The following is a 14,795-nucleotide window of genomic DNA, read 5'->3' as shown; positions in this document are numbered from 1 at the left end:
CACGCTCTTCTCAATTTACATCAACAACATAGCTCAGGCAGTAGGAAGCTCTCTCATCCATTTATATGCAGATGATACAGTCTTATACTCAGCTGGCCCCTCCCCGGATGTTGTGCTAAATACTCTACAACAAAGCTTTCATAGTGTCCAACAAGCTTTCTCTACCCTTAACCTTGTTCTGAACACCTCCAAAACAAAGTTCATGTGGTTTGGTAAGAAGAATGCCCCGCTTCCCACAGGTGTGATTACTACCTCTGAGGGTTTAGAGCTTCAGGTAGTCACCTCATACAAGTACTTTCGGAGTATGGCTTGACGGTGCACTGTCCTTCTCTCAGCACATATCAATGCTGCAGGCTAAAGTTAAATCTATACTTTGTTTCCTCTATCGAATTCGCTCCTCTTTCACCCAAGCTGCCAAACTAACCCTGATTCAGATGACCATCCTACCCATGCTAGATTACGGAGACATAATCTATAGATCGGCAGGTAAGGGTGCTCTCGAGTGTCTAGACGTTCTTTAACATTCGGCCATCAGGTTTGCTAGAACAGTAACTAAGGCTAGTGGTGACTGTTTTAACAGTCTGATGGCCTGGAGATAGAAGCTGTTAAACAGTCTCTCGGGCCTAGCTTTGATGTACCCGCACACAACTGTAATGAAGTGTAGTGTGTGTGTGTGTGTGTGTGTGTGTGTGTGTGTGTGTGTGTGTGTGTGTGTGTGTGTGTGTGTGTGTGTGTGTGTGTGTGTGTGTGTGTGTGTGTGTGTGTGTGTGTGTGTGTGTGTGTGTGTGTGTGTGTGTGTGTGTGTGTGTGTTTGTGCGCTCTGTACACGACCGAGGCACCCAGTTACTGCTCTTGCATAATTCATGCCCTTTCAAAAACAGGTCAATGACCGTACCGGAATATTTTATGCAAATATGCGTCTGAATAAAATGCTGAAAAACCCCCACCTAGACTAGGAGCATCACCAACATTTATCCATTAACTATTGAGTCAGAACCCCGATCCTGACTACTGCAACAGTGGCGTCTGTCTGGGTGTTACCAGGTAGCGGTTCACAGAAGGCACGCACAAACACAACTGCCTTGTAATTCAACTCATTTGGACTGACATGGTTGTGTATGATATCAACACTAACGGCGTTGCCCAGGTGCACAGTGAGGGCAAGAAAGTGTACATGACTTACAGCAGACAGCCTGTGCCCTTTATTTAGAGTTTAATACCATTGCATCTGGGTATCATAAGCAATCTGACATATTGAAGTGGTGTGTGAACTCATTACCAAAGCAGTTAGAGAGGCTATAGCTCAGCGAGCAAGTGCAGCGCTGCGAATGAGACAAAGGGCGATGTGGAGATCTGTGTATGTGTCTGAGTGCTTTTCAGCCTATCTACACATACCACATTTGTCATCCTAGCTGATTTGGTCATTCATTTAACATTTCCTCACCTTGAAAAGTCTTGGAAAGACATCTGTGGGCTGGCCTCGTACTACGAATAGCCTCGAGTGTAGTTTCCGCAGGCTTGTGTCTAGGTCCTCCAAGGCTTCCAGTAGAAATCTGCATGAGAAGGGTAAGGTGACAGATGTGAACTTAACAGAAGTGTAGTTCTTATCAGTATGAGAGTTTGTTTCCTCCTTACCGACAGACATTTTGATGTGATGTTCTTCTGTACAGTTAGAAAGTTAAGCAACATGTAGAAGAATGAACGAACATGACATGGGCTAACTCTGCTAACTCGTGTCTATTTTCAAAATATAAAGCCATGAACATTATCAACTTCATAGTTAAGAACACTATAACAATATAGAAGAGAAGGAAACGTATTCTACATGAACCAGTATCACTCCCTACAAACACAACCTTCTGGAACAATCCTTGGAGAGCTTTTCACAATTCACTGATAAATTGGTCCACATGGAAAACTAAAAGGCATAGAAAACATAACGTGGTAACAGAATATACATGTATTTCAAAAAGTCATTTTGGACTGACCAATGCAGATAGTTTCAAATACATGCAACTTACAAATCACGAAATGTTGATTCGATCAGAGCAAGCTTGGGGAAATGTTGATTCGATCAGAGCAAGCTTGGGGAAATGTTGATTCGATCAAAGCAAGCTTGGGGAAATGTTATTTGAGTCAGAAAAGGATGTTGATATTATAGGTAAACTATACAAAACCTTCCAGAGAGCATATCCTACTGACTATCTCTTAGAAAAATATATAAACTATTGGAACCAAGATTTAAAAACAACTGACATTGGCACAAGATGGAGGGAAAGTTGAAGCATAACTAATTAAACAAAATGTAACAAAAATGTACACTTCATCCAGTATAAACTAATTTATAGAATGGATTATACAAGACACAAAATTCACAAAATCTACAGCACAACGGCAGTGTCATGCCTTAAGTGTAAAACTAACAGTGATTCAATAATCCATGCGTTCTGGGAATGCTATAGTCCAAGAATTACGGGCGGAGCTACAAAATTGGCTGACAGAATTATTACAATGTAAAGTGATGTTTTATCCACCCGTCTGCATATTTCAAGACATGGCATATGGGAGTGTAGTGAGATAATCATCCAGCCAGTTGTGTCTCTTCTCATCTTGAAAAAAATATATATTAAAACTTGGAAATCAATTCATCTGCCACCATTAACAGAATGGAAAAATGTAATGATGTATTATTAAAATAGCATGGGCGACCGAGAAAAACAAACTGGTACAAGTTAAGGCCATGTGGGAAACAATAACGCAGGCACTAGGGACGAGGGCGTGAGCAGAGATGTAGTCGTTGTTGGGGTGAGTCTGTAAATTCTTGTTCCTATGTTTGTATTTGGTGTGAAACATGTAAATGAAAAGTAGTACTGGTTCTCGTTTAACTTGCTTTAATGATAACTGATAATCATACAGGCTTGATAGTTCACAGCCATTCTCCTGTTCTAGTAATGTCTTCATTCTTATGAACAAGTGGGGAATCTCACAATATAATTTAGTCTAATCAACTACAGTGCTCAAATCATTAACCATTACTGGCTTGGAGAGAATGGATATTTCCCAAGGGCACAACTATCACTGCCCCCCCCCCCCCCCCCCCCCCACAGTTTTATAATTGGAATGTGAAACAATACAAGGACACCGAGTGCTTTAGGACCATGCTGACGCCTCAGAGGTCGGGTAGGCTGTTTGGGGATTTAAGACCACGTGGACTCCACAGAGCGGCTGACAGGCTGTGTGAAGGAAACGCTTCTGGAAGGTTGGCTGGGACAGCACCGTAGAGTTGAGCATAGTTCAGTGTACGCGTTGTGCTCTTTCACCGAGTTGTAAAATGAATAGAAACTGTCTACTTTAGTTGTGTAATATAGCTGACATGGTAACTGCTGTTTAACTTAACAGAAAATAACCTAAACTAGTGTTTATTCACAGTGCTGAGCTAGTATTGTAACTGACATGTAACGTTAGCTAATGTTTCATCCCATCTCGAATGAATAAGCTACGCTAGTGGGTAACTACCACAGCCAGGTCAGCGCTAACCTCTAGTTATCTGTCAGATAGCGATATGAGGTAGCTATTATTACTATCTAACAACAGTAGTTTGTATGGACATGTTTTGTAGCCTTTGTTTTGTCACGTTTCAGAAGTAAATTAACTTGGCAAGCTTTCACCAGGTTGATGTACCGCTAGAGAGAGCTGGCCAAAAGTTGGCTTACATTATCTATTATTTTTGCCTCAATCAAACGATGAAACAATCGGCCAAACGATTGAAGATTGATATTCTGACGTTTTTTCAGTGCAATGTGAGTTGTATTTGTCAGTTTCCCTAGCCAATTCCCTACTTTTCACACTGACACGGTAATGAACAGCTCTGACCTTACAGGCTTCACTGTCATGGTGCACAGTAGAGGTCTGAGCGAAATGAAGAATCCCGCTGGTGTTCTGTCCAACTTCCACCCGCTACCGCTAGAACTGGTCCCAAACCGAAGTCCCGTAATGTTATTTTAGGCGTATGTGACGCAGCTCACTTGCCAGCCATGGTCCCAGCAATTTTGCACCCTATAGGTAATATCAAAATGCGCCAAAATAACTTAAGAAATAGGTTAAATTACCAGAGATTCTCACATGGCCCTTACATTCTATTACTGGGCTATTTCAGCCAATATACTAGATGTAGATACTTGCACTTTCTGTTGAGCTATTTTTATAGCCTACCTTTTAGTAGTGGGAAGACGGAGCAATATGGGTGATCAATCTTTAGGGCTATTTCTAGGTAATGTAGTAAACTATAGCCTAATCAAAGGCCTATTTAGGAAGTACATTTCCTTGTAGAGAGAACTGTCCCGTGCTTCTCCGCCCATGTATACATAGGCTATAGCCTACTCTATTTAATTGAGACCACATGCGCACCTGATCTGGCAGGTATGGCTACTGAACTGGAGGCAGCAAGAATGATGACAGCGACACTTGCTACGTTTTGCAGTCCTATAGGATATAGCCTACCCTTTAGGAGGACGATTTGAAGGCAAATAAATGGGTAATCCATACTTATTGAAAATGAAAAGGCGCAACGCTAACTCACCTTAGTAACCTAACCTATGGTCACCATAGTAACCTAACCTATGGTCACCATAGTAACCTAACCTATGGTCACCATAGTAACCTAACCTATGTGTCCATTGTGCCTTTTCAATCACGATTACATTGTTTGATTGCACTTCGACTCACGTTGGTTGAGAACCCTCCACTTCTTTTCATTATCAATATTTATTTATAGACGACACTGTAGTAAACTAGTCTAATCATATATAAGTTAATTTCATATTCAACTGCCACTTGATTATCCGCCCATGTAGGCAGCCTATTCTATTTCAATGAGACCACACATACTAGGCGCACTTCAACTCTTACGCCGTTTCAAAATAATCTGTGGGACAACAAAAATATTTTCATCCCAAAGTTGTCTGTGTGACTGCCCGCTCCGCCTGCAGCATGAAAAATGCTGACCATGCCGCAATGATCTCTGTCGGACCGCAGACATCCCGCAGGAATGCAGCTTTCTAGTGCTCATCATGTCTTAGCAGGATCAGATGATTACAGGGGTCCCAGCAGGGTCAAACAGCCAGGGAAGACCAGTCTATGGAGCTCAGTGAATTTTGCAGTATATTCAGTGAATAATAGAAAGTTCCATCTTGAATTGATGGCTAGACCTACAGTAGCTACAGGACAGCTGGTTAAGCTTAAAACTACAGTCTGGGATCTGGGAACAACAGTCATTTCAATTATTGAACCATTGATTCTATTCTTGGATAATATAATGTATAAATGTACACCACGGTAATTCTTTGTCATGCCTCATTTTAGGAGGATCGGATGGTGACAGGGATCTCAGCAGAGTCAGGCAGCCAGGGAAGACCAGTCTGTGACGGAGGTGAAGTGAATTTTTGCAGATACAACACTTTATTTCTGTCCAGAAAACACTGGCAGATAATGCCAAGAGTGCAAAGCTGTCAAGGCAAAGGGTGGCTACTTTGAAGAATCTCGTATATATTTTGATTTGTTTAACACTTTTTTGGTTACTACATGATTCCATATGTGTTATTTCATAGTTTCGAATTGCTGCAAAGAAACCATTACTAAAGGACACCAATAAGAAGAAGAGACTTGCTTGGGCCAAGAAACATGAGCAATGGACATTAGACCGGTGGAAATCTGTCCTTAGTCTGATGAGTCCACATTTTAGATTTTTGGTTCCAACCTCTGTGTCTTTGTGAGACACAGAGCAGGTGAACTATCTCTGCATGTGTGGTTCCTACCGGGAAGCATGGAGGAGGAGGTGTGATGGTGCTTTGCTGGTGACACCGTCTGATTTATTTAGAATTCATGGCACACTTAACCAGCATGGCTACCACAGCATTCTGCAGCGATACATCATCCCATCTGGTTTTCAACAGGACAATGACTCAACACACTTCCAGGCTGTGTAAGGTCTATTTGACCAAGGAGAGTGATGGAGTACTGCATCAGATAACCTGGCCTCCACAATCACCTGACCTCAACCCAATTGAGATCGTTAGGGATGAGTTGGAGTGCAGAGTGAAGGAAAAGCAGCCAACAAGTGCTCAGCATATGTGGGAACTCTTTCAAGACTTTTTGAAAAGTATTCCAGGTGAAGCTGGTTGAGACAATGCCAAGTGTGCAAAGCTGTCATCAAGGCAAAGGGTGGCTACTTTGAAGAATCTCAAATATAAAATATATTTTGATTTGTTTAACACTTTTTTGGTTACTACATGATTCCATGTGTGTTATTTCATAGTTTCGATGTCTCCACTATCATTCTACAATGTAGAAAATAGTAAAAATAAAGAAATTATGCAGTTAGCTTCAGTATCACTGGCAAGTGAAGTGGAAGTCAAGTGGGTCCTTCAAATCTTCGTGGGGGGCTAGATAACAGACAGTCATGTTTGACAAGGTTTGTGATTCAATCTCATGTTGTATTTGTCGCTATTGCATTATATTTGACAAATTAACAAACATTTTATGTAAGCTGAATATCATTAACACTTTGGTGGAAAGATACTAAGATAGTGTTCTTATGTGCCAGCATGTTTTCAACATCAAACGTGAGATCACATGTTCACATAGACAGATGTTTTAGTTTGAGATAGATTTTCTGTAGGAATTTAAGCCAACGATTTAGCTGTGTCATTGCCCATTGGAACTGTGTGTTGATGTCGTATTAGTTATTGTATATATGATATATATAGTTAAATAAAGGTTAAATAGAAAATTCAAAAATACAATTACAAATCTGGACGATGCTGGGCCAATTATGCGCCGCCCTATGGGAAAATAACCACGGCTGTTAGGATTGAGAGACAGGCACACCACCATAAACATTCTAAAATAACCACGGCTGTAAGGATTGAGAGACAGGCACACCACCATAAACATTCCAAAATAACCACGGCTGTAAGGATTGAGAGACAGGCACACCACCATAAACATTCCAAAATAACCACGGCTGTAAGGATTGAGAGACAGGCACACCACCATAAACATTCTAAAATAACCACGGCTGTTGGGATTGAGAGACAGGCACACCACCATAAACATTCCAAAATAACCACGGCTGTTGGGATTGAGAGACAGGCACACCACCATAAACATTCTAAAATAACCACGGCTGTTGGGATTGAGAGACAGGCACACCACCATAAACATTCCAAAATAACCACGGCTGTTAGGATTGAGAGACAGGCACACCACCATAAACATTCTAAAATAACCACGGCTGTTAGGATTGAGAGACAGGCACACCACCATAAACATTCCAAAATAACCACGGCTGTTGGGATTGAGACAGGCACACCACCATAAACATTCTAAAATAACCACGGCTGTTGGGATTGAGAGACAGGCACACCACCATAAACATTCCAAAATAACCACGGCTGTTGGGATTGAGAGACAGGCACACCACCATAAACATTCCAAAATAACCACGGCTGTTAGGATTGAGAGACAGGCACACCACCATAAACATTCCAAAATAACCACGGCTGTTAGGATTGAGAGACAGGCACACCACCATAAACATTCCAAAATAACCACGGCTGTTGGGATTGAGAGACAGGCACACCACCATAAACATTCCAAAATAACCACGGCTGTTAGGATTGAGAGACAGGCACACCACCATAAACATTCCAAAATAACCACGGCTGTTAGGATTGAGAGACAGGCACACCACCATAAACATTCTAAAATAACCACGGCTGTAAGGATTGAGAGACAGGCACACCACCATAAACATTCCAAAATAACCACGGTTGTAAGGATTGAGAGACAGGCACACCACCATAAACATTCTAAAATAACCACGGCTGTTGGGATTGAGAGACAGGCACACCACCATAAACATTCTAAAATAACCACGGCTGTTGGGATTGAGAGACAGGCACACCACCATAAACATTCCAAAATAACCACGGCTGTAAGGGTTGAGAGACAGGCACACCACCATAAACATTCCAAAATAACCACGGCTGTTGGGATTGAGAGACAGGCACACCACCATAAACATTCCAAAATAACCACGGCTGTTGGGATTGAGAGACAGGCACACCACCATAAACATTCCAAAATAACCACGGCTGTTAGGATTGAGAGACAGGCACACCACCGTAAACATTCCAAAATAACGACGGCTGTTGGGATCGAGAGACAGGCACACCACCATAAACATTCCAAAATAACCACGGCTGTTGGGATTGAGAGACAGGCACACCACCATAAACATTCCAAAATAACCACGGCTGTTAGGATTGAGAGACAGGCACACCACCATAAACATTCCAAAATAACCACGGCTGTTGGGATGTAAATAGTCTGGTGGCCATTTGATATTAACAGATTACTGACCATTTCGAATCCCACCATACCTTCTCCGCTATGCAATCTGGTTTCAGAGCTGGTCATGGGTGCACCTCAGCCACGCTCAAGGTCATGAACAATATCTTAACCGCCATCGATAGGAAACAATACTGTGCAGCCGTATTCATTGACCTGGCCAAGGCTTTTGACTCTGTCAATCACCACATCCTCATCGGCAGACTCGACAGCCTTGGTTTCTCTAATGATTGCCTCGCCTGGTTCACCAACTACTTCTCTGATCGAGTTCAGTGTGTCAAATCGGAGGGTCTGTTGTCCGGGCCTCTGGCAGTCTCTATGGGGGTGCCACAGGGTTCAATTCTTGGACCGACTCTCTTCTCTGTATACATCAATGATGTCGCTCTTGCTGCTGGTGATTCTCTGATCCACCTCTACGCAGACGACACTATTCTGTATACTTCTGGCCCTTCTTTTGACACTGTGTTAACAACCCTCCAGGCGAGCTTCAATGCCATACAACTCTCCTTCCGTGGCCTCCAATTGCTCTTAAATACAAGTAAAACTAAATGCATGCTCTTCAACCGATCGCTGCCTGCACCTGCCCGCCTGTCCAACATCACTACTCTGGACGGCTCTGACTTAGAATATGTGGACAACTACAAATACCTAGGTGTCTGGTTAGACTGTAAACTCTCCTTCCAGACTCACATCAAACATCTCCAATCCAAAGTCAAATCTAGAATTGGCTTCCTATTCCGCAACAAAGCATCCTTTACTCATGCTGCCAAACATACCCTTGTAAAACTGACCATCCTACCAATCCTCGACTTCGGTGATGTCATTTACAAAATAGCCTCCAAAACCCTACTCAATAAATTGGATGCAGTCTATCACAGTGCCATCCGTTTTGTCACCAAAGCCCCATATACTACCCACCACTGCGACCTGTACACTCTCGTTGGCTGGCCCTCGCTTCATACTCGTCGCCAAATCCACTGGTTCCAGGTCATCTACAAGACCCTGCTAGGTAAAGTCCCCCCTTATCTCAGCTCGCTGGTCACCATAGCAGCACCTACCTGTAGCACGCGCTCCAGCAGGTATATCTCTCTAGTCACCCCCAAAACCAATTCTTCCTTTGGACGCCTCTCCTTCCAGTTCTCTGCTGCCAATGACTGGAACGAACTACAAAAATCTCTGAAACTGGAAACACTTATCTCCCTCACTAGCTTTAAGCACCAGCTGTCAGAGCAGCTCATAGATTACTGCACCTGTACATAGCCCATCTATAATTTAGCCCAAACAACTACCTCTTTACCTACTGTATTTATTTATTTATTTTGCTCCTTTGCACCCCATTATTTCTGTCTCTACTTTGCGCTTTCTTCCACTGCAAACCAACCATTCCAGTGTTTTTATTTTACTTGCTGTGTTGTATTCACTTCGCCTCCATGGCCTTTTTATATTTTTATTTATTTATACATATATTTGTTTGCCTTCACCTCCCTTATCTCACCTCACTTGCTCACATTGTATATAGACTTATTTTTTTCACTGTATTATTGACTATATGTTTGTTTTACTCCATGTGTAACTATGTGTTGTTGTATGTGTCGAACTGCTTTGCTTTATCTTGGCCAGGTCGCAATTGTAAATGAGAACGTGTTCTCAATTTGCCTACCTGGTTAAATAAAGGTTAAATAAAATAAAAAATAAATAAATATTGTTCAGCAGTCTTATGGCTTGGGGGTAGAAGCTGTTAAGGAGCCTTTTGGACCTAGACTTGGCGCTCCGGTACCGCTTGCCGTATGGTAGCAGAGAGAACAGTCTGTGACTTGGGTGACTGGAGTTTCATTTCAACATTGACCACGGCTGTTGCGATTGAGACAGGTCTACCACCATCAACATTCCAAAATAACCTTGGGTGTTGGGATGACCGTGAGAAAGCAACTTCAGCCAGATGGTACTTGGACACTACTAGTGTGAGGGATTAATGCTGCTTAGGCAACTAACTACAGCCAGATGGCACCCTCTGACCATACCAGTGTGAGGGACTGACAGAGGTACTCATTCCTTTATACTGGTGCCATCTAGTGTTAGCTTTGTGTTTAGTAGCTTGTGGACCAAGTCTTCACTGACCGATTCCAATCGGTTTTACTGCTTAGGTCTGACACCATTAACTACCTCAGCTCTTCTCAGTTGACCAAACCCCTAGAAGAGGAGATTTCTGCTAAGGCTTCTGCTCAGGCATAAGCAAGTGAAGTATTGTTCTGTGTAAAAAAAGAAAGAGAAAAAAAAAGGAAGATTTATGCTTGATCATGAATACAGATAAAATAACACATTTACAAGAGGCGAGTAACACGTTATGATTAACAGAATGTCCATTTATTTTTTCCAAAGTACACATAAAAAAAGTCACATTCACTGAATAACTTTATAAAATAAATCTGTATCTTTTCTTAAAAACGCAATCTGGAGAATACCCGTCTATGTAGGCTAACCAGTTTTGGAAATCCCATGTACGGTATCGGTATCTTCCAACGCACTACAAACCCTGAGCAAAAAATATAAGAAAAACAGACTTTGTATCAAGTGGACGCAGAAGCAAAACCTGAAATCTGAGAGACCCACATTTTAGGATCTCTCAGATCACCAGCCTTGAGTCTTTCTATGTAAATTCCTTTTCTAGTGTCCCATTTCCTTATTCTCATTGGTCTGAAATGATGACACTACAGAAGAGGACAAGCAGAGAGGACTTTGGGAAAGGAGGGTGTTTTAGAGTGCAGGGTCTCAACCCAGCACTGAGACAGGAAGGAGTTATGACATAATAATAATGCTCCCGCAGGCCGGTTACCCGACAGTTTTCCTTCATGATTGAAGTTTCATGACACAGACAATACATCAACACATACATTATCTTTACCATTCCTTCTATAATCCGTTTCTTTGAAGACAAAACACACAAAATAAACAGCCATAGAAAATGTCCATCTCAGGGCATAAACAGTTCAGATTACATCCTTTGTTGTCAATTATTCAAAATGTAGTGCCCCTACTGAAGAGAGAGAACCAACCATCGCTTTGACGGTTTTCACTTTTATCACCTACAGTGTCACTGCTTCAAAGATATAACGTAAAGCTGTCCATAAAACCAGCACTGGCTTAATCACTTATTAACTAAGGTGAGCTATTGTAGCCTTACAGTCGGTCTCCACCCTCCATATGCAAACTGTATACCCAACATAAGAGCCCCACTCGCCATAAAAGTGTCTTTCGCCGTGTCATATTGCAGTTTTGTGTCACATTCCTGATGACACATACAGGCTAACAGGAAAGTCAATTGATTTAGACACTATCCTACGGAACATATGATTAATGTTCTGAAAAAAGAGACAGTAATGATTTAGGTTATAATTCATAACCCCCCCCCCCCACATTGAATAATCCACTGAATAAATAACGGAATTGGACAAAATAACCTTCTAAGGAAATGCTAAAACAATACGGTCCCACTGAGTAACAAAACAACCCCGTAGCCTTCCTACACCTCTGTGTTACTATAGTAACGTTCATTTATATTGACAGCACACAGCCCAACTGTTCCAACATAACATCGCTGTAGAAACAACTCCGTGGTTAGGCCTTGGTGTTTACATTGTCTTCTGTCACCAGTGGGTCACCACCATGGCAGAAGGTCATCCTCATCCCACTATACCCCCAGGTCACCACCACCACCATGGTGGAAGGTCATCCTCATCCCGCTATACCCCCAGGTCACCACCACCACCATGGTGGAAGGTCATCCTCAGTCCCACTATACCCACAGGTCACCACCACCACCATGGTGGAAGGTCATCCTAGTCCCACTATACCCTCAGGTCACCACCACCACCATGGTGGAAGGTCATCCTAGTCCCACTATACCCCCGGTTCACCACCATGGTGAAAGGTCATCCTAGTCCCACTATACCCCGGCATCACTCTTCTCCCCTAGCAGTTTCTCTCTGGACTCCTCCTGGGGAATATTGACCTTCTTCATCTCCATGCCTTTGACCCAGGTGTAGGCAGAAGACCCACCAAGCACCATCAGGTTACTAGTCCACCACAGGAAACTTTTACTGGACTGGTTATAGACCACAGCGATGACCGTCTGAGCGCAGGCCTTGGCCGTCCCCGACACGTTGTGCGTCAGTGGACTCGTGAACTTGATTTGGAGGCCCGTCACGTAGCCGATGGCGAAACCGAACACGCCGCCCAACGTCATCATGCCCCAGAACGTGGGGTCACCCAGGCGGCTGAAATGGACGAGGTGGCCGACCTCACCAAAGACGAGGATGAGGGGGAGGAAGAGGATGCAGGCGTTGATGTTGTTGTAGAAGGAGAGCTTCCAGATGTTTCCGTCTACCGCCGGCATGACCCGCTTGGTGAAGATGGCGTTGAGGGAGACGCAGGCGCTGGCCAGCACACCGAAAAACACTCCCGTCCACGACAGTGAGCCCGCCACACCTTCCTGGTCCACACCCAACCAGAATCCACCTGATGGGAGGGACAGACAGAGAAAGAAGCATTAACATGGTCCTTTAGCAACAATTTGCAGTTTACCTTATGTTCAATATATAGCCAGTACAGGTGTGTCCCATGTAGGAATTTATTAACCTGTGGTGCAATTATAGAGAAGCGTGAGGTTACTTATTATAGGTTACCTATATGCCTTAGACATGAGAACTTTCTAGAAAGTCAAAGTACTTGCATTAGGCCAGATATAGGTTAGTTATTATTACACACCTACCTAGAATAATTCCACAACACAGGATGGCGTAGAAGGAAGTGGTCTGCTTGAGGATGACGTAGGAGAGTAGGACGTTGAAGACCGTGCTGAGTGACCTGCCGACAGTGTAGAAGGCCACCCCTACATGCTTCAGGCACAAGTTGTTGAAGGTTATCATTCCAATGAACACGATGGACAGGGGTAGAACCTCCCGGCATACCTTTAGGTCGAACTTGACGGAGGGGAAGTCGATGACACCCGGACATAAGTGGGATAGCAAGTGCATGCCATAGCACAGTCCGACAGTCACAAGGCACTGGTAAAATGTCACAAATAGCGGCGCGTCCAAATCTTTACTGTCTAGCAAGTAGTTATTTAAGAACACCATGGTTATTGAAATGAACCAATAAATTGCGACCACACCACCTATTTTGATGGCTTTAAGTAGAAACGTCTCGCCTTTTCCTCCATCCATGGCGTCCGAGCCTGCTAGCGCCATTCTCAAGATGTTCGAGCGTTTCAACTGCACCCTGTTCATGATTGAAATCATGGAGGAAGGATATAGAACAGGTTAAAGTAAGATAATTGCAACACTCTACTACAAAGTAACAGTATACCTTCGACCTATCGGATACAAACAATGAACGCCGTCCTCCGATTACGTGACAACTTCCTGGACAATATGAGGTACATTTTTTTTTTTTAAAGAGACAGTGGTACATTAATACTGTACTGAGAAACAATTCAACTTGAAGCTCGAAAGCAATACGCACATGTGAGTTCAGTCAGACAGAGTGTAGCCTAATATCGACTGAACAATACTATCAGAATTACCGGATATGTTTATGCTATATGACACTCCTAGGACACATGTAGCAGCTCATCAATATCAATAGGCCCACATTCCTAGATCACATTCAGACGACACCTTTTAAATAATGATGAGTTACTGATTTCTCTATATTTGTCTCCACAATATTACGATTCCCATCTCAATAATGCCTTACCTTAGTTGCCGTCAATATCTTTAAATGCCTTACCTTAGTTGCCGTCAATATCTTTAAAATGTTCACCAGCTGGAGACGTGACTTTTGCCACTATAGAACGAGGAAGTAAACGAATCATTCAGTATTTCTCGTCTAGTTTACTCCTCCCACAGGTCCGGGTTGAAACACGCCTTTCTTGCTTTTCCTGATTTGCCACCGGTGTGACAGAGACATCTGTGCCACTGTCTATCTATACGACAGCCTAGTCCAGATGTGGGGAGCTCACTCACCCAGTTCTCTGTGTCTCTCTGTCATTCATGCCTCGTCCTATGGTCATTCACTTCATCAACACACATAAGCCCAGTAGGCTATTGTTACGGGCATTCCAGGTTAACAGATAAAGTCGATCTAATGCAACAATTCAGGGAGACGCCTCCAGAACAAAATCAGAGAAAATGTCTATGCCTCTTCACAATAGCACCGAATGTTCTGTAAACACCAGCCCGAGAGGCTTGTACGGAGCTTGAAGTCATAACATCACCTGCTACGGAATCACAGTGTCACACTCACGGATACATTTTCAGTGTCCTCGAATCCAGTCTGGTAACAAACTTTAACCATAACATTCAACACTGGGAGACATGTGATAAGGG

General features: G+C 43.0%; 1 protein-coding gene and 1 pseudogene across 3 annotated transcripts; both read right to left on the bottom strand.

Annotated features, from left to right (window-relative positions):
- LOC139563181 (cryptochrome-2-like) overlaps window positions 1–11,022 on the bottom strand; it is a 24,501-nt pseudogene extending 13,479 nt beyond the window's left edge.
- Window positions 10,752–14,795, bottom strand: LOC139562885 (GDP-fucose transporter 1-like). 3 transcript variants are annotated; one of them, XM_071381009.1, is made up of 3 exons: window positions 14,197–14,795; window positions 13,178–13,686; window positions 10,752–12,924 (listed from the first exon to the last, which is right to left on the bottom strand). In XM_071381009.1, exons 2-3 carry the CDS (start codon window positions 13,653–13,655, stop codon window positions 12,353–12,355), a joined length of 1,050 nt encoding a protein of 349 aa, XP_071237110.1. In that variant the 5' UTR covers window positions 13,656–13,686; window positions 14,197–14,795; the 3' UTR covers window positions 10,752–12,352. The 3 variants fall into 3 exon arrangements, with proteins under 3 accessions (XP_071237110.1, XP_071237111.1, XP_071237109.1); XM_071381010.1 differs by lacking the exon at window positions 14,197–14,795 and adding an exon at window positions 14,164–14,188; XM_071381008.1 differs by lacking the exon at window positions 14,197–14,795 and having other exon boundaries at window positions 13,178–14,153.

Source organism: Salvelinus alpinus, chromosome 33, assembly GCF_045679555.1.
Source record: "Salvelinus alpinus chromosome 33, SLU_Salpinus.1, whole genome shotgun sequence".
NCBI classification, from domain to species: Eukaryota; Metazoa; Chordata; class Actinopteri; order Salmoniformes; family Salmonidae; genus Salvelinus; species Salvelinus alpinus.
Note: the sequence above shows the minus strand (reverse complement) of the source record. Positions and strands in the feature narration are given on the sequence as shown.